General features: G+C 40.3%; 1 protein-coding gene across 1 annotated transcript; it reads left to right on the forward strand.

The window, feature by feature from the left end:
* The first annotated feature begins 223 nt into the window (after positions 1 to 223).
* On the forward strand, positions 224 to 20308 carry Atp6v1d (ATPase H+ transporting V1 subunit D). The gene is made up of 9 exons (XM_070031671.1): positions 224 to 421; positions 6905 to 7022; positions 8355 to 8434; positions 10584 to 10651; positions 11964 to 12008; positions 14101 to 14204; positions 16130 to 16196; positions 17207 to 17285; positions 19429 to 20308. The coding sequence occupies exons 1-9, from the start codon at positions 381 to 383 to the stop codon at positions 19568 to 19570; spliced, it is 744 nt and encodes a 247-aa protein (XP_069887772.1). The 5' UTR covers positions 224 to 380; the 3' UTR covers positions 19571 to 20308.
* Positions 20309 to 20411: the final 103 nt, after the last annotated feature.

The following is a 20411-nucleotide window of genomic DNA, read 5'->3' on the forward strand; positions in this document are numbered from 1 at the left end:
ATAAGACGGCGCTGTAACTAAAAACGAAGAAACAAAAACGGAAGGAGAGAAGGCGTGTGAACCTCCTCTTTTTTCATGCAACGCGGACAGCGATTTGTGCAGCGGCCTGGGAGGTGAGGGAGGAGGGGCTGCCAGGCGAACCGGAATTCCGCTGTGCGCGCGCCTCAACATCCGGGCATCGCTTTCGTTCCGCCCGCCTCCTCTGTCCGCCCGCCTCCTCTGTCCAGGAAGCGGAAATGAGAGATGGGCACCACTGGTGCCTCCTCGCACCGGAGATCAGGTGACACAATCAGCTGACTCCGGTGTTGGGCAGGCGCTGAAGCGTACGGTATTGGAGCTGTTGCAGCCAAGGTTTCCCTAGCCGAGTGGTCATCGTTACAATGTCGGGCAAAGACCGGATTGAGATCTTCCCTTCGCGAATGTAAGTGGCGCTCGCTGGTTCAAGGCTGTCTGTTCCGAGCACGATTCCTCCCGACCCTGGACGCCCCACTAGGGCTCCTTCCTTCTTGGGTCTGCTCCTGAACTCGACTCCCAGGGTCTTTGCGTTCGTGAATCCAGGCTCAGCCTTGCCGCTCGGTCACACGTTCCTCCTGAGTGAACCTGGGGCAGGGAGAGCGCTCCCAGCCGGGCTTTGGCCTGCTGGCCTTGGGGCGATCCACTGTCTTTACTCCTTAATGAAGTCATTCATTCCACACACCCTTGTGGAGCCATTCTGGCTTTGCATAACGGAATCGTCGCCTCTCGATGGAGCTTCGATAAATGCTCGGTAAAAAGCAAGTTTACTGCCATGCACTCTAGGTTCTTAAGCCAAAGTGGGGATTAAATCCATTCTTAGCACGGACGTTGGATTCAATCTTGGTTTTCTTTGCTCACTTCCCAAGATCCCGTCAGTGTCACCACCTGCTGTGGGAAGAGTCTCGCGTTTCTGAGACATTAGCACTATTAAAACGGCACCTTTTCAGACTTTCTATTAATATTTCAGACTATTCTATTACTAGAATACCATTCATCACGTTTTAAGTGGATTTTTATTGCAAATGTCTTTCTCTTCCACCAGTCTTTGTGCTCCCTCCAGGATGAAGTATCTTGATTTTTAATCTGTAGAAGATACACATACAGAGGGGGGGAGAGAATGAGAGAGAAAGAAGGAGGGAGAGAGAGAGAGAGAGAGAGAGAGAGAGAGAGAGAGAGAGAGAGAGAGAGAGAGAGAGAGAGAGAGAGAGAGAGAGAGAGAGAGAGAGAGAGAGAAATGTTCCTTGAGCCCATTTCTTGGAATCTGTTCAATTGTGGGCTGCCTTTCTCTTTTGGCAATGATATCCTTGTTAGGAAAAATGACAGCACCGTAGGTCCTTGGCGTGTTTGTAAAGAAAATATTCGTTTTCTCAGACGCACATAATGGTTGTGAAGAGTGAAGATTATTTGCCTCCTTCTCCTTCCCTTTGTCTTTTTGTTAGTGAAGAAGAAATTCAGTTTGCCTTTGGCTATTGTGTTTTTAACTTTTTGTGTTTTTTCTTATCTTACTGTGTTTTTCCTCATTCTATCCCTTTTTCTCACAGAATTGGGGACACAATATAAAATGCTTACAATCAAACCCCAAACTCTGCTTGCTGGGGTAGGGTGTCTCCAGCTCTTAGAATTGTTACATTTGATTTTACCTTCATCCCATCGATTTTTCTAGTGGTTGGTTTTACTAGGTGGGAAATCTTCATTGAAAGGCAATGCCTGTAGAATACATTAAGATCAGAAATAACCTGGGATGAAGTCAAAACTCCCTGAATATCCTCCCAAATCTCTGTACTGAAGGCCTGTAATCTCTGGAGGTGTAGGAGCAAAGTTTGGGGCTTACCTAGGCAAAAGTTTAGCAAGACCTCATCCCAGTCAGTAAGCCAGATGTGGTGTTTCACATCTGTCATACCCACCCATGGGAAAGATCAAAGTTGGAGGCCAGCCCAGGCAAAGAATGTGATATTCTACCTGGAAAAGAACAAGCAAATAGAGCTGGAGGCATGGCTCAAGTGGTAGAGTACTTACCTAACAAATGTGAGGGCCTGAGTTTAAATACTCCGGTACCATCAAATAAAGTGCCATTGAGTTAGTGAGCACAGAGCATCAGCCTGGCACGAACAGGGCACTAGATTTGCTCCATAGCACCAAAAAATAAATATGCTAGCAGTTCAAAGGTGCTAGGGGAATTAACTATTTGTTCTAGTCAACACCTGGATTGATACATCTTGAACTCCCTTTCTTCGAGAGCATTTATTTAAAAAAGTTTACATTTAATTGCTATCCCTTTGAAATGTAATTATTAGGAAGGATAGGGTATCTCAGTTTCTGGGGCAGGATAGAATCTTAACTTTCATAATTGCCAGCTAGCAGACATACCTGGTAATCACATTGACACTGACCAACCCTTTTAATCATTACTCATTTCACTGACTACTTGAGGCATGCAGTCTCCTTCCTTGTAAAATGTCCAGTCACCTGTGTACAAATCTGAGTGGAGCTCAGCTCTTTCCTCCACTGTCAATGGTTATCAAATAAAATTATTTTTCAGTATTTTAACTAAAGTCTGGTTATATATAATCAGTAGAATGCTAACATGTTTTTGTCTTTATTTTGGAACTTGTAGACCAACAGGTGAGAATGGACTTCTTTGAGCTTAGAAAAGGAAAATGATAGGTTTGTGAAGGTGAAAACTGCTGTTTAAGAGTGTCTACCATGCTAATTGAGAGGAAAATCAGATGCATGAAGTAAATATTTTCCCCAAAGCTTGACAGCCAATTCTTTGTCATGTAGTCAGATGTTTTTGATTCAGTGGAAAAGAAGTCATTGTCTTATTTGAAGGTCAAATTTTTTTTTCTTGGTAGAGCTGAGCCAGTTCTGAAGCATATAAACGAAGAGGTTTTGATTATCCTGGTTACAGTCCATTTTATTGTATGAGCCTGGGGAATGTTGCTTTCACTCACTTTTACACCATGAAAACAAGTTTAGAATGGAAGTTTCATGCCTCCTTTTCATGCATGAAAGATTCATGGTCAAAAGAACTTACACGAATCCTGGTTCCTACTACCTATTAGCTGTGAGTGCTTGGGCAAGTCACTCGAGAGTCTCAATAATTGAGGGCTGGAGGTATGGCTCTAGTAAGAGATTGCCTGTCTGTTAAGCACAAGACCTTGAGATCAAACTATGGTCTCACAAAAGAAAAAAAGTGATCAATATTGAAAAGCAACTTTTGCCAGTTGCATTGGTGATTAGGAGGACCATGGTTTGAGGCCACCCCAGCAAAAGGTTAGCAAGACTTCTGTCTTACCAAAAAAAATCTAGACATTCTGGGTGGCTCATGTCTGTTATACAGCTATGTAGGAAGCGTAAGTAGGAAAGGTGGCCTGGGCCACCCCTCTTCCCAGGAAAGGAACTGAGAAAGTGAAGAGAGCTGAGGGCCAGTGGCTTAAGTGGTGCCTAACAAGCGTAAGGCTCAGAGGTCAAATAAATCCCAGGTCAAAACAACCCCAACCCGGATATACAGACACAGACATAGACACACAGAATAAAAAGAGACCAAACTCTAATTGAAGCCTCTAATTGAAAATTAGAGTCTAGTTGAAAAGTCTCTAATTGAAAATTGTCCCATTTCACAGAGGTGCCATTGTCCAGGAGGAAATTTAAATCAACAGAGTAAACTCAGTTTCATCAGTCTGTTCACTTTTCTAATTTAAACTTACTGGAATCTGTAGTATTGGGATTTCACCCCTTTTGATCCAACTCTTTAAGCCGAAATTCTGGTATTTCATGTCAACAAGAGAGAATGTTAACTGTACATATTGGGGTGGACAACTCCTGCTCAGGCTGGAAACGGAACCGGCTGCACTAGATTAGACTTCTGCTGAGACCAGTCAGTGCTAAGTCTGCCACTGCTAACTGCTTTCCAAAGACTGTTCATCTGCTGCTGCTGCCTTTTTTTTTTTTTTTGTACTAAAGTTTGAACTCAGGGGACTTCAAGTCTTGCTAGGTAGGTACTCTAGTTTGACCCATACCTCTAAGCCATTTTTTTCTCTGCTTACTTTTGAAAAAGCATTTTTTTTTGGCCTGGTCTGGCCTGAACTGATATTTTCTATTTAATATTTTGCCTGTTGCTAGTGTAAGTGCATGCTACAATGCCCAACATTTTTTTTTTCTGTTGAAATGGGGTCTTGTGAACTTCTTGCTAAGACTGGCTCGAACCTAGATCCTCCAGCTCTCTGCCTCCTAGCCAGGATAACAGGTGTGAATCATTTTACCTTGGCCAAATTCCAAATTTTTGTGTGGTTGCTGTGCTGTAGATTGAACCTTGAGCCTTGTGAATGCTAGGTAAGCATCGTTCAGCTTCCAAATTTCAATCATAGACTGTGGTATAGATTTTTTCCTTATATATCTTTAGTGGCAACTGAAACATTATTAAATACCATTTAAATTACAAAACAAATAGATTATGCTAGCATAAAAATAAAGTTTTTGGTAATTTTTATTAGGATTTGTAATTACCTTTTCATATATTGATTGTAGAATTGTTCTTATTGTAAATAAACTTGTTATAGAACACTGATGGTAGAAAACTGTAGCATTAAGAAAACAGTTGAAAATGGTGCTGGCAAAATAGGTATAACACCTGTAGAAAAGTAAAGCTAGACCCTTATATATCACCCTGCACCAGAATCAGCTCCAAATGGATCAAAGACCTTGAAGTCAAAGCAGACACCCTGAAAACATTACAGGAAGGAATAGGAGAAACTGTAGGGCTCCTTGGCACAGGCCAAAATTTTCTTAATAAAGACCCAGAAACACAACAAATCAAAGAAAGATTGGACAAATGGGATTGCATGAAACTGCAGAGTTTCTGCATGGCAAAGGACATAGCTAGCAAGATCAATCGAAAGCCCACAAACTGGGAGATCTTCACTAGCAATATAATGGACAAGGGTCTTATATCTAAAATATACTTAGAACTCAAAAAACGAAATCACTCAACAAATCCTCAAAGAAACAACCACCCCATCAACAAGTGGGCTAAAGACTTAAAGAGAATTCTCTCTGAAGAGGAAATAAGAATGGCCAATAGACACATGAAGAAAGGCTCCACTTCTCTAGCCATAAAAGAAATGCAAATCAGGGGCTAGGAAGGTGGCTGAGTGGTAGAGCGCTTGCCTTGCATGCATGAGGCCCTGGATTCTATTCCTCAGCACCACATAAGCAAAAAGAAAAAAGCCAGAAGTGGCTCTGTGGCTCAAGTGGTAGAGCGCTGGCCTTGAGCTGAAGAGCTGAGGGATAGCGCCCAGACCCAGAGTTCAGGCCCCACGACTGGACCCCTCCGCCCCCCCCCCCCAAAAAAAGAAATGCAAATCAAAACAACATTGAGATTCTACCTCACCCCAGTTAGAATGGCTAGAATCAAGAAATCTAATAACAACAGATGCTGGAGGGGATGTGGTCAAAAGGGAACCCTACTGCATTGTTGGTGTGAGTGTAAACTTGTTCAACCACTTTGGAAAGCAGTAGAGCTCCCCTAGCAATCCCACTTTTGGGCATTTACCCAAATAATCACAAACAAGACTATACTAAAGCTACCAGCACAACTGTGTTTATCACAGAATTATTTACCATAGCTAAGATATGGAACCAACCCAGATGCCCCTCAGTAGATGAATATGTATATGTATATATGTATACATATATGTATACACACATACATACAATGGAATTCTATGACTCCATCAGAAAGAATGACATTGCCCCATTTGTTAGGAAATGGAAAGACTTGGAAAAAATTATATTAAGTGAAGTAAGCCAGGCCTAGAGAAACATAGGTTCCAGGTTTCCCTTCTTTGCAATAACTAGGAAAAAATTATATTAAGTGAAGTAAGCCAGGCCCAAAGAAACATAGGTTCCAGGTTTCCCTTATTTGCAATAACTAGTATAAGTCTAGGACAAGCAGTAAAGGTCAAAAGCTATGTATATATAACTATATAAGATGATGTTAAGTGAAATGAACCCCAAGATAGGGACACAGCTTTTTTTTTTCTTGCTATTGTTTTTAACGTACTTAAAATGTACTATGTGATTTTTTGCTTCTTTTATGTGCTTCCCCCATGATATAACTCTTATTTTCACTGTATTTGATGTCAGTGTCGTGCATCTTTTTTTTTTTTTTTTTGTCCGTTCGTGGGCCTGAACTTTGGGCCTGGGCGCTGTCCCCTCAGCTCTTCAGCTCAAGGCTAGCGCTCTACCACTTGAGCCACAGCGCCACTTCCAGCTTTTTCTGTTTTTTCTGTTTATTGAAAAATCAAACCCAGGGCCTCCTGCATACAAGGCAAGCACTCTACCACTGAGCCACCTTCCCAGCCCCAAGTGTCTTGCATCTTGTATATACATATTTCTAATTTGGGGAATAGAAAATGCTTAACAAAATAACAAAATGCTTAAATAAGGATACAGGTTGACCCATTGTAACAATGAGATGTATAAGACACTATGTTGAAAATGAACTTTACAACTTGGTGGGGGGGAGGATTTTGGAAGGTTGGGGGGAAAGGATGGTAGGGGATAAACAGAGGAGGAGGTAACAACAGCTGGATAGGAAATGTACTCATTTACCTTACTCATGAAACTCTAACCCCTCTGTACACTATTTCTACAATAAAAACATAAAAGAAAAGTTTGTCAGATACAAATGTGTCTTCTTATACTTATTACATCAAAAGAATAAAACACCGAACCTGAGGAAGGATGATTGTGAGTTCGAGGCCAACCTATGCTACATAGTGAGACCTGTCTCAAAAACTGGAAAATAGAACATAAGGTAATTTTAACTCTGTGTTCCAGAGGTATTATTGTGTCTTTTAAACAGTAACAAATGTTTTTGTTTATGTAGGGCACAGACCATCATGAAGGCTCGTTTAAAAGGAGCTCAGACAGGTCGAAACCTCCTGAAGAAAAAATCTGATGCCTTAACTCTTCGGTTTCGACAGATCTTAAAGAAGATAATAGAGGTAGAATGCACTTTACTTAGAATAGTATTTTTTATAAGTATTCAAGAAAAATCCAGTATGACCATTGGCGTTTAAACTTCTTTTTCTTTCCTTTTTGGTCCTGGGATTCAATCCAGGGCCTTGTACATTTTAAGCACACATTTTACTACTAAATGCCTTACTCTTAATTTCTGTTTATTTGAATTCTTTTCTTTCCTTCCAAAATTAAAATTGCCATTATAACAGGTATTGAAACATGGTAGTGTACTTACATAAAGATTTTAGTTTCAGATACTTCACTTTCTAAAATTGACACTCCTGAATCATGCTTACAGAGCCACTTGACCTGGTTTATGCCTGCCTCTTTGACCTCATTTGGAGTATTCTTCCTAATGACTTTCTCCGGGTCTTTCCATGAGCTATTCCTTCATCTTTTTATTTTTTATTTTTTGCCAGTCCTGGGGCTTGAACTTAGGGTCTGGGCACTATCTATGAGCTTCTTTTGCTCAAGCCTGTCACTCTACCTCTTGAGCCACAGAGCCACTTCTGGCTTTTTCTGTTTATGTGGTACTAAGGAATCGAACCCAGAGCTTCATGCATGCTAGGCAAGCATTCTACCCCTAAGCCATATTTTCCCAGCCTGATTTCTTCATCTTCTAAGATGTTCATTCCCCAGAACTACTTCTGACTAGCTCTTCAGAGATTGCTGTCCTCCCAATCTTAATGTAACTACCATTTTTACTTTGTCACATCTTTTTTTTTTTTTTTTTAAATCAAAGCTAGTACTACTGAATGGTATTTTCTTGCTTGATATATTTCTCCCTCCACATTAGAGAATGTAAGTTTAAGAGAGCAAGGACTTTGTCTTTTCAGCCCTGTATGTCTAGTACTTCGAGTAGTGCTGGCACATTGTAGTTCATTCAGATTTTGACTTTACCGGAAATGAATTTAAGAGACTAATTTGAGCAAATCAATAGGAAAGGTGGGTCCCTCAGTGAAGATTTAGTTTTTCATTTATTAATGAATTTAATGTTTTTCTTTATTATTACTAAGTAGTTGTACAAAAAGGTTATAATTTCATAAATCAGGTTATGAGCACAATGCTTCATGGTCAATGTTGCCTCTTCCATTTTTCTCTCCTGTTTTCCCCCTCGCATCCCTATTAATGTTTTAATGATAAGACTCAATGTTGTAACATGTTATTGGACATTTTTGTTTTATCAAGTCAACAGTAAATATTGACATTTTACAGCTCACATAAAATTTTGATGGTTACTGAAAGAACTTAATTATGATGTGGTTTTCTTCCCTACAAAAGCTTGGTTGACTCTGTTGTTGGTTTCTGCTTTCCAGACTAAAATGTTGATGGGTGAAGTGATGAGAGAAGCTGCCTTTTCACTTGCTGAGGCCAAGTTCACAGCAGGGGACTTCAGGTAAGGTGTTAAAACAAACCAGAGCTTTCCAATTCATAATTACCACTGTAATTTAAAAATACACAAAGCTGGATACTGGTGGCTCTAACCTACAATCCTAGCTTCTTGGGAGGCTGAGAACTGAGAATTGAAGTTTGAGGCCACCCTCTGTAGGAAAGTCCATGAGATGCTTACCTCCAATTAATCACCAAAAGACTGGAAATGGAACTGTGACTCAACTGTGACTTGAGTGTAAAAGGTAAGCAACAGCACCCACACCCTGAATTCAGGCACCATTACTGACATAATAATAAAAAAAATAAAAACACATAAGCATTAAAGACAAATGCTATAGTAATAAGATTGATCACTTTGAATTCTATCATTTCAGCTCTTAGTCTGTTCCCATTCACATATGCCTTTTGTGTGTGTGTGTGTGTATGTGTGTGCCAGTCCTGGGGCTTGAACTCTGGGCTTGGGCCTGCCCATGAGCTTTTTTTGCTTTAAGCTCATGTCCTACCACTTGAGCCACAGCTTCACTTCTGGCTTTGTGTTGGTTAGAGATAAAATCCCACAGACTTCTGCCCAGGCTGTTTTCAAGCCACTGTCCCTAGATCTCAGTTGAGTAGCTAGGATTTTAGGCGTGAGCTATTGGTGACTTCTATTTTATAGTCTATTTCATTTAACATTGGTTCATCAACATTTTGCTTATTTTTAACATAGTTGTAACATCTTTCTTAAGATGTACCATATTTTCTTAACCTTTTCTCCTATAGCTGGAACTTTGATTGTCAGATTTTTGGAATATTAAGGAAGGACTGTGAATATCTTCATACATATATTTCTCATTTTTAATTTCAATTATTTCCTTTAGGATAAAATTTTGAGAGTGAACTCTTATTTGCAAGGCAGGAACTTTATGGCTTTCCTCATATTAGAATATGCTTTACAGGACTGGGAATGTATCTTAGTGGTGGAGTGCTTGCCTAGCACGCATGAAGTTCTGGGTTCATTCCTCAGTACTACATAAACAGAAAAAGCCTGAAGTGCCACTGTGGTTCAAGTGGTAGAGGGATAGCTTTGAACAAAAGAAGCTCAGGGACAGTGCCGAGGCCCTGAGTTCAAGGCCAGGACTGGCAGGAAAAAAAAATGCTTTACAAGTATACATGTGGTTTTCAAATGGGATTATGCCAATTTATTTAATTGTGATTGTTCAGATATTGCTGGGGGGACTATAGATAAGCCTTGTTAATCTAAGTGAAATGCTTGTGACTAGTTAGGGACTGAGGTGAAAGTTGTTCTCAGGAGTTTTAGTTTTCTTTTCCCAGTGTCATAAGGCTTACTTACTGTAGGAACTTTCTCTGCTGGGAAGTCTGCAGCCAGAGAGCTATTAGGTCAGTTGAAGAGTAGACTACTGTTATTTGCCATTGCTGACAGGATTTCTAGCAGAGAGAAGAAATCAGTAGTGGTAAGCGGCACATGATTGTTCTGTTTTAGAACACTTCATTTTATAGTACCAGATGGGGAGTCACATTGCAGCCAAAAGGAAATTACGGTAAAGGAATTTGAACACCAGCATAACAACTGAACAGCAAACTTAGAAGCAAAGAACATTTTCTCTAAATTTATACTAGCATAAGAACCTGTGAGCTTGGGGCTGGGAAGGTGGTTCAGTGGTAGAGCACTTGCCTTGCATGCATGAGGCCCTGGGTTCGATTCCTCAGCACCATATAAGCAAAAAGAAAAAAGCTGGAAAGTGGCGCTGTGGCTCAAGTGGTAGAGTGCTAGCCTTGAGCTGAAGAGCTGAGGGACAGAGCCCAGGCCCAGATTTCAGGCCCCATGACCGGACCGGGGGCGGGGGGGGGGGGGAGGAGAAGGGGGGAAAAACCTGTGAGCTTGTAAAATCACATCCCTGTATTTGCTGAAAACAGTCATGAACTTTAAAATCATTCTTTTGTTTTTCTTCTGACTAGTGTTTTAACTATTGTTCATTTACTGCTCTCTGAGGCCCTCATCTGATAGCTGCAATTTTTCTCTTTTTTTGGTAAAAGGTAGATCAAAGCACACTTAATTTGTGGCATCTCATTCTTGGTCTCATTTAATGTTGAAACTATCCAATGGAGCCTTAGGTTTATTTCTAACAAGACAACAATTTTTTTTCCCCCTGCAGTACCACAGTTATCCAAAATGTAAATAAAGCTCAAGTGAAGATTCGAGCAAAGAAAGATAATGTAGCAGGTAACTTACCAATCTTTTAGAACCATTTAAAAGAGTAACATTTTGTTGTTGTTGTTGGTTGTGGGGCTTGAACTCAAGTCCTAGGTGCTAATCCTGATCCTCTTGGTGCTCAGGCTCTACCACTTGAGCCACAGTTCCACTTCTAGTTTTTGAGTGGTTAATTGGACATAGGAGTCTCATAGGGACTTTTCTGCTGGGGCCAGCTTCGAACCTCAATCCTCAGACTTCAGCCTCCTGAGTAACTAAGATTATAGGCTTGAACCTGGCTAAAAAAGTAACCACTTTTATGACAGTATCTTGATGTCCCATTTTCTATCTTCTACATAGAACAAGTTCATTGGCTCTATATGTTAAAACCATTAACAACCAGGTCCTTAACACTCTAGAAGGCAGGCTATTAATATTAAATTCATCAGTTAAAACCAGTTATTATTCCAGACTTGATTTTGAATATTTCATGAAAGAAACATAGGAAATACTGATTAAGAAATAGTACTTCAAAAACAAAACCAAACAATGCTCTCCATCCCCTTCCCAAAAAAGAAATGGTACGTTAAAGTGGGTACCAGTGGCTCATGCCTGTAATCCTAGCTACTTAGGGGGCTGAGATCTGAGGATTGTGTTTTGAAGCCAGCCAGGCAAGGAGCGTCTGTGAGACTCTTTATCTCCAATTAACTAGCAAAAAGCTAGACTAAGTAGAGCTGTGGCTCAAGTGGGGTGGATCACTAGCTTTGAGTAAAAATGCTCAGATAATCCCAAGGGCCCTGAGTTCAAGCCCTAAGACTGCACCCCACCTAAAAAAATAAGAAAAAGAAAAAACCAGTACTTTAAGCAGGGAGTGGTTTCATGCCTAAATTCCTAGCCACTTTCACAGGTAGAGATCAGGGGATAAGGGCCAGTCCAGGCAAGTAAAAAAAAACAAATTTGAAACAATCTCAATGAACAAAAACTGAATGTTGTGGTATGCAACTGTCATCCTAGCTATGCAGAAAGCATAAATAGAAGGGTGAAGGTCCAGGCTAGCTGGGACATAAATATGAGATTACTATACTAGAAAGGGCTAGGGACATGGGTGAAGTGTATCTGTTAGCAAGGCCAGTCCCTTAATTCAAAAACTCCATTACTTAAAAAAAAAAAAGTACTTCAGTGGTAGTACTTGTTTATAAAAATACCAGCACTGAGTAGGTGAAATAGGAAAATTGTGAGTTTAGAGCCAATTTGGACTATCAAGAGTTCCAAAATAGCCAAACAAAACAAAGCAAAATGATCAAGGTCCTTGTTTGTGAATCTATATATCCATCTTCTTTACCAGGTGTTACCTTACCAGTGTTTGAACATTACCATGAAGGCACTGACAGTAAGTGTGAAACTTTTCATGTTAATGTGTGTCTATGTCTCTGGGATCCTCTCTGCTTCCTGTTTTGATGAAGCTTGTTGGGAAAGCACCCTTGTCAGATTTTACGAGTTCAGATAGATGGTCAGGAATAAACATTGCCCATATCTTAAAATACTTAATTTTAACTTAGAAGCATATCCTTGTGTGTTCATTTGTCATTTACAAACGAGACCTTAGCTGCCTGTAATCCTAGCTGCTCAGGAGGCTACGATTTAAGGATCATGGTTCAAAGCTAGCTCTGGCAGGAAAGTCCATGAGACTCCTATTTCTAATTTCTAATACCACTTATAAAAGCCAAAAGTGGAGCTGTGGCTTAAGTGGTAGAGTGCTAGTCTTGAGCAAAAGCTCAGGGACAGTACCTAGGCCCTGAGTTCAAGCCCCAGGACCAGCCAAAAAAAGGCTTTTTAAACTTCGATAACTTATTATGCAGCACTACACTATACTTGTTTTTTGTTTTTTTGTTTTTTTTTTTAATTTAATTTTATTTGTGAACATACTGTACAGAGGGGTTACAATTACATGGGCAAGATAATGCGTACATTTCTTACCAAGCATTGCACCCTCCTCCTTTGGTTTACCCTTCACATCCCTTCCCAGCCTCCCCCTCCCCCCCAATCCGAATCCTTCTCCTTCCCTCCCCTCCCCTCCCCCCGCCCCGACCTTGTAGAGCTCGTTTTGGACATGACAACTTGTACTTCTCATTGTTGCAACAGGTCCACCTGTATCCTTAAACAACTGGTTTTTCCCCATCTCCTCCACAAGTTATACTGACATCAAATATAGTGAAAGCAGGGGCAACACTATACTTGTAATACATTGTTTATAATTTCTAGTTTTTAAGCAAAGTCTTTGTCTTTTTAAAGTAAAATATGGATCTTAAATGTGGTGATGTAATTTGAATGCTGTATTTCTAGCCCACCTATTTATTTGTAATTTGTTTTTTTTTTTGGCTTCTTTTTTTTTTTTTTGTTTTATTTTGGGTCAGGTCGTGGGTCCTGAACTCTGGGCCTGGGCGCTGTCCCTCAGCTCTTCAGCTCAAGGCTAGCACTCTACCACTTGAGCCACAGCGCCACTTCCGGCTTTTTTTTTTTTTTTTTGCTTATGTGGTGCTGAGGAATCGAACCCAGGGCCTCATGCATGCAAGGCAAGGACTCTACCACTGAGCCACCTTCCCAGCCCCTTATTTGTAATTTGTGTCATCCATTCTGTTCCTAGTTTGATAATATTTTGGTGGTAATAATTCATATTTACTCAGTCTTCTCCAAGTAAAGGAACTTTTTTCCCATAGAAACAATATTTTTTCTTTTCTTTTCTTTTTTCTTTTTCTTTTGTTGTTCATGGTGCTTGAACTGTGGGCCTAAGCATTGTCCCTCAGTTCTTCAGCTCAAGGCTAGCTCTCTACCACTTGAGCTACAGCACTACTTCCAGTTTTCTGGTGGTTTATTTGAGAAAAGAGTTTCATGTACTCTCCTGTCTAGGCTGGCTTTGAACCAGGATCCTCAGATCTCAGCCTCCTGAGTAGCTAGGATTACAGGTGTGAGCCACTGGCACCTGACTTTTTTTTTTCAAGTCATGTGTTACTGGTCATATACTATTTATTCAAATCATGTAGAATATTAAGTATGGCTCATATAAACAAATCAAACATGATCTACCTCTTATCAGAGAACGTCTTTCTACTATGACACCAGGCAATAGAATTCCCAAAGAGAATAGAGGTGTTAAATCAGTGAGCTAGGCACTGAAGGTTTGTTACAGTTTCTTCTTAAGGCTGGGGATGGAAGCTTGCCTGGGATGACACTCAAGGTTCAATCCCCAGCAAAACACACACACACATTCACTTTTCTCCTCTATAATAGTATCCATGTAGAAAAATTTAGTATGCTCCTATAATGACTACAAAGTGAAATGGGTACTTAATGTTTGTATTTAACAGGATTTTGTGGATTTGTGTCTATGTTTGGTGTTTTTCTTAATTGTTTTCCTTTTGGAATTTTATTGGAGAGGATTATTTTCTCTCTAGTTACAAATGTTGTCTGACTGGTTGTTGCAGGTTATGAACTGACCGGTTTAGCCAGAGGTGGGGAACAGTTGGCTAAATTAAAGAGGAATTATGCCAAAGCAGTGGAACTTCTGGTGGAACTGGCTTCACTGCAGGTCAGCAAACGCAGAGCTAGACAATTCTGATTCTAGTAGTCAAGTGGAGGACATTCCTAGCCTGTGCTGGACTTTACTGGGCTTTGTAATTTTAGCTGTGTATGGTCCTGTGTGAAACAAACCTAATGTTTTGATTTCTTTTTTTTTTGTCAGTAGTGGGGCTTGAACTCTGGGATTGGGCGCTGTCCCTTCGCTCTTCAGCTCAAGGCAAGCGCTCTACCGCTTGAGCCACAGCACCTAGTGCTTTGTTGGAGATAAGAGTCTCACGGAATTTCCTGCCCAGGCTGGCTTTGAACTGTGATCTTCAGATCTCAGCCTCTTGATTAGCTAGTATTACAGGCGTGAGCCACCGGTGCCCAGCTTATGTTTTGATTTCTGAAATGTGGCTTCTGCACAATTATCCCTACATTTTCTTTTCTTTTCTTTTCTTTTTTTTTTTTTTTTTTTTGGGTCCGGTCGTGGGGCCTGAACTCTGGGCCTGGGCACTGTCCCTCAGCTCTTCAGCTCAAGGCTAGTGCTCTACCACTTGAGCCACAGCGCCACTTCCGGCTTTTTTCTTTTTGCTTATGTGGTGCTGGGAATCGAACCCAGGGCCTCAGGCATGCAAGGCAAGCGCTCTACCACTGAGCCAACTTCCCAGCCCCCCTACATTTTATTTTCTAAAAAAATACATGTAGTCCAATTTCATACTTTGCTTGGCTAGACTTAAATGCAAAAATAAGCCTGGCAGTGGTTGCTCATACCAGTAGTCCTAGCTACTCAGGAAGCTGAGATCTGGGAATCACTGGTTCGAAACCAGCTCAGGCAGGAAAGTTGGTCATATGCCTTCATCTCCAGTTAGCCACCAAATTCCAGAAGTAGTGTTTTTATTCAAGTGGTAGAGTGCTAGCTTTGAGCACAAAAGCTCCAGGACAGAACCCAGCCCTGAGCGCGCGCGCACACACACACACACACACACACACACACACACACACACACACACACACACACACACCACACACACACACACACACACACACACACCACACACACACACACACACACACACACACACACACACACACACACACACACACACACACACACACACACACACACACACACACACACACACACACACACACACACACACACACACACACACACACACACACACACACACACACACACACACACACACACACACACACACACCCCCCCTAGCTTTGAGCACAAAAGCTCCAGGACAGAACCCAGCCCTGAGTGTACACACACACACACCCGAGTTCAAACACACACACACCAGCCCTGAGTTCAAGCACACACACACACACACACACACACACACACACCTGAGTTCAAACACACACACACCAGCCCTAAGTTCAAGCACACATACACACACAAAATAGCATGGTTTGTGTGTGGAAGTCATTGTGTGTGGAAGTCATTTTTTTCCTTTTGCAGATTGTTTATTAGGTTATATTACTGATTCTCTCCTCTTGTTACTTTATTTTTTGTGCCAGTCCTGGGGCTTGAACTGAGGGCCTAGATGCTATCCAGGATGGTAAAAATGGTGCTTACCACTTGAGCCACAGCTCTACTTCCAGCCTTTTGGCAGTTAATTGGAGATGAAAGTCTCAGCTTTCCTGCCTTGGCTGGCTTCAAACCATGATCCTCAGATCTCAGCCTCTTATGTAGCAAGGAGCTACTGGCACCTGGCCTCTTGTCACTTTTATGTCTTTATTTCAATGAGTCCAAAGTAATTAGTTTTAACAGCACAACAATAGTGCTAGCTATATGAAAAATCTCATAGAAATTGTGCTTTTTAAGTGTACTGACAAGAGATTCTTTGTTTTCCAAAATGCATTCTTAAGTCTAGTCTGAGTAGAGCTGAACATAGTTAGGAAGACTTGGTGCTGTCATTATTAATCTGTCCTCTTTAGACTTCCTTTGTGACTCTGGATGAAGCTATCAAGATAACCAACAGGCGTGTGAATGCCATTGAGCATGGTGAGTCAGAGCTGTCAGTGCTTTGTTATCTACTTGTCCATTCCTTCCCCACTTGCTAACAGCTGCTGGGATTCACTGGGTGCTTGAGACTGAAAGGTAAGGAAGATACTGTCTTAGTGAAGAGCAAGTGTCAGTAAAGAAGTGGGAAATGTATGTGTATAATTTGGGGGGGGTGTTAAGACAACCCTGGTAAGATTATGGAATGTTGCATTCATTTCTAGTCATTTGTGTGTTTAATAAGAGGTAGAAACTTTCTCAGGAGTTTCGTGTTTACTTTTTTCTGATTATTGAGCAGTTTATTTTTTTGAATATGCTTTATGTTCCTCTCCTTTAGGCCATTCTTTTTGATTTCTAAAAGTAAAATTCCTACTTGAATGCATTTATTTTACAACTCTTATTTCATTATTTTAAGGACATAGCTACATAATAATAATGCTTTTTGCTCAAAGAACCTTAGTTTCCATTAAAGAAATGTTTAAAGAGGGCTGGGAAGGTGGCTCAGTGGTAGAGCACTTGCCTTGCATGCCTGAGGCCCTGGGTTCAATTCCTCAGCACCACATAAGCAAAAAGAAAAAAAGCCGGAAGTGGCGCTGTGGCTCAAGTGGTAGAGTGCTAGCCTTGAGCTGAAGAGCTGAGGGACAGTGCCCAGACCCAGAGTTCAGGCCCCACGACCGGACCAAAAAATAAATAAATAAAATAAACATAGCAGTAGAAATCTGGTGTATTTAAAATAACATCCAGGGTTCAGTGTTACCTGCTTATAAATATTCATTAAATTCAGTGTTGGATCTATTACAGTTTAAGGTTTTCTGTACACAGAAAACATTTATAATTGCTACTTTTGGATGTCAGGGGTATATTTCATTGTAATTTTTTGTTTTTGTTGTCTAAGTTTGGTGCATTCAATATGTATTTAGTTCTACAATTTAAAAAAATTAACAAATGTGCATTGGTAATTTGGAAGGAAGGGGGCTCAGAAGTTCTCACATATATATTTTTTTAAACTCTAGTCATCATTCCCCGGATTGAACGTACCCTTGCTTATATCATCACAGAGCTGGATGAAAGAGAGCGGGAAGAGTTCTATAGGTTTGTTGAATCTGGCAGTTATTGATCTTTTTATTTTTTTTCTCCTCATATTCCAAAGGCTCAATTTGCTGAGTGACTAGTTGGCTTATATTCTTCGGAATTAACACAGCTTGAATTTTTTTTGACAAGTTGTAGGTATGGTGGTGTACCTGGGAGTCTGAGGCAGGAGAATCATGAGTTCTAAGCTAGCCTGGGCTCCATGGCAAACCTCATCTCCAAAAAGAAGAAAGATTTTTTGGGAGGAGATGCTATGTCTTACCTATTTTCAAAACATATCCTTAGCCTTTGACAATATAGTAGCCCTACTTTTATGCGGTTTCCAGTGATTTTAAGGTCAGTACTTATGGTCAACTGAAGGCTGAAAATAAATGGAAAATGAAGAAATAATTTGTAAGTTCTCAGTTGTATGCTTTATAATAAAGCAAGGTCAGATCTGACTGTCCCACTGTTAGGTAAATGATCCTTTGTCCAGCATAGCCACAGTGCAGATGCTGCCTGGCTACAGCCACATAGCAACCATCTCAGTTCTCTGAGCTGACTGTTGCCGGTCATGATATTGCAGTGCTTGTGTTCACATAGCTCAATGTATATAATAATGGACTCACAATATAGAGATGCTAGAAATTCACAAAGTTGTTTTCCTTTAAGGGAAAAGAAAAGTTCTTGACTGGGTGCCGGTGGCTCACGCCTGTAATCCTAGTTAATTAGGAGGCTGAAAGCTGAGGACTGCGGTTCAAAGCCAGCCTGGGCAAGAAAAGTCCATGAGACTCTTATCTCCAATAACCCACCCGAAAACTGGAAGTGGCACTGTGGCTCAAGTGGTAGAGCGCTTGCCTTGAGCTGAAGAGCTAAGGGACAGCGCCCAGGCCCAGAGTTCAAGCGCCATGACTGACAAAGAAAAGTAAGAAAAGTTCTTGACTTAAAAATAAATGAGTTAACCCCTCTGTACAGTATGTTCACAAAATAAAATAAAAAATAAAAAAGTTAATTTCTAACTGTACTTAATTTTATCAAACACATGTATAATGTTCAGTTTATGGTAGGCTTAATAGGTGGATGTGAAGTTCAGATGATTAGTATTCATAAGGTTTAGCATTATTCAGTTTTAGACATCCACTGCAGGTCTTGGAACATACTCCCTGCAGACAAATGTGACTGCTGCCAGGTGCTAGTGGCTCACGCATGTAATCCTAGCTACTTAGGAGGCAGTGATCTGAGGATTGTGGTTCAAAGCCAGCCAAGGCAAGAAAATCTGTGAGACTCTTATCTCCAATTAACCACCAGAAAACCAGAAGTGGCACTATGGCTCAAGTGGCAGAATGCTAGCTTTGAGCTGAAGAGCTCAGGGATAGTGCCCAGGCCCAGAGTTCAAGCCCCACAACTGACCAAAAACCCCAAAACATGACTGGTATATTGCCAAAGGCCGTGGAGACATTTCTTACCTATCTAAAACATAGCATCTCCAAAATTTAAGACTTATTTTTTATGATTAAACAGATTTAGATTGGGGTGTTTCTACATAAAAACTGATAAAGCTGTAATTAGTCAGGAAATACATATTGCATGTTAAGTAGATCGTATAAAGAACTTGGGGCATTACCAAACAGCATAAACTGTACCATTAGAGAATTAGCACAGTACATGCTGAGAATTGGTGCATGTAGTCCATGAGTTGGTTATGAAATTTTAAGAGCCAATGGGAATAAATTTAAATTGGTAAAGGGGTTGGTACACTGGGCTCAGAGAAGTGAGAGTAGACCAAAGCAGGAATGTTTAAGGAAGACTGCTGGTCTTAGACTTTGAGCAGCCTGAGTATGATGATGTATTATTGATAATCTTATCAAATTATTGTTTCTGTCCTTTATGGTCAGCATTGTGCTGATCCAAAACTTTAATATCTGAATGCTCAAAATCTGTTGCATTAAAAAATAGGTTCCACATTTTCTTTAACCTAGGATAGCACTTTTTAAATCAATTATTGACTATATTGTACCTCAGATATTTGTTTAAATGGCTTATTGAAATTAATTGGAGTATCAAACTTTGTTCTAGTTTTGTGTTATTCTTGTTTGAAAACTTAAAAGAAATCAAGTCTATTAAGTACTGAAATATCATCCAGAAAATTTCGCCCTTCATCTGGCAGGCTAAAGAAAATACAGGAGAAGAAAAAGATTCTCAAGGAAAAATCTGAGAAGGACTTGGAGCAACGGAGGGCAGCTGGAGAAGTGATGGAGCCTGCAAACCTTCTGGTTGAAGAGAAGGACGAAGATCTTCTCTTTGAATAATCTTTCCTGTTCTGCTTCTTTGGAAACACCCAACACTTGGCTCCATTTTAATTTACTGTGTAGGTTTTGTGTGGCTATTTATTTTTTAACCTAAAAAATTCACTGGGTGTAAAATTTACCTTCGTGTCCTGTGAGAACTTGCAGAATCCTAATTCAATAACCACATACCACAGCTGAAAGAGATTGTAGAACCTGCCTGGTAATTTATAGGGTTTAATCCATATAAGTTTCACACTATTCCATCTTCAGCTGTTGTTTGTGATGTGTTAGCCGGCATCTTAAGAAATAGCTTTAGAAAACATTGGTGGTCTTAGGCTAATGCTGTGGCGGTCTTCATTCCTACCCATTTGCTCATAGACTTTGGCACTGTTGAGACTGCTCTACCCACTCTTGTGTTACTGTGATACTTCTGCCTTAAGCTTTATGGAAACCTTCACTTACTTTTTCTTGCACGACAGGTTTCTTGTCTGTCATGGGAGCAGCTCTGCCAATTTAAATGTAATTATATTACAAAAAGTAAAATTGACATCTTTTTTTTAAAAAAAAAAAAGTTATCTTACTGCTAAGAATACTAATGTCCTTATGCTCAGATCAGTGACTTGCATTGATGTCCAGAAAGCTTTTTCCTGTAGATATGTTAAGGTAACCTTGGTTACCTGATCCCCATATCAGTGTTTCACTAAATGATTTATGTTGTAACAATGACTGCATTTTTGGGTACTAATAAATGCCATGAATTAAGAGGGCTTTATAATACTTCTTTCCTAATCTAAGAAAATACTAATTCCCATTTTAATAAGATAGTTTTACTAGAATCTAAATAATTTGTTTTCATTTATAA

This window comes from Dipodomys merriami, unplaced genomic scaffold (genome assembly GCF_024711535.1).
Source record: "Dipodomys merriami isolate MVZ:Mamm:240054 unplaced genomic scaffold, mDipMer1.0.p SCAF_1, whole genome shotgun sequence".
Taxonomy (NCBI): domain Eukaryota; kingdom Metazoa; phylum Chordata; class Mammalia; order Rodentia; family Heteromyidae; genus Dipodomys; species Dipodomys merriami.

Coding starts and splice junctions, on each gene's coding strand:
- Atp6v1d (XM_070031671.1), top strand. CDS start 381: ATGTCGGGCAAAGACCGGATTGAGATCTTCCCTTCGCGAAT. Junction 7,023..8,354: donor TCTTAAAGAAGATAATAGAG/GTAGAATGCACT, acceptor TCTGCTTTCCAG/ACTAAAATGTTGATGGGTGA. Junction 14,205..16,129: donor TGGAACTGGCTTCACTGCAG/GTCAGCAAACGC, acceptor TGTCCTCTTTAG/ACTTCCTTTGTGACTCTGGA.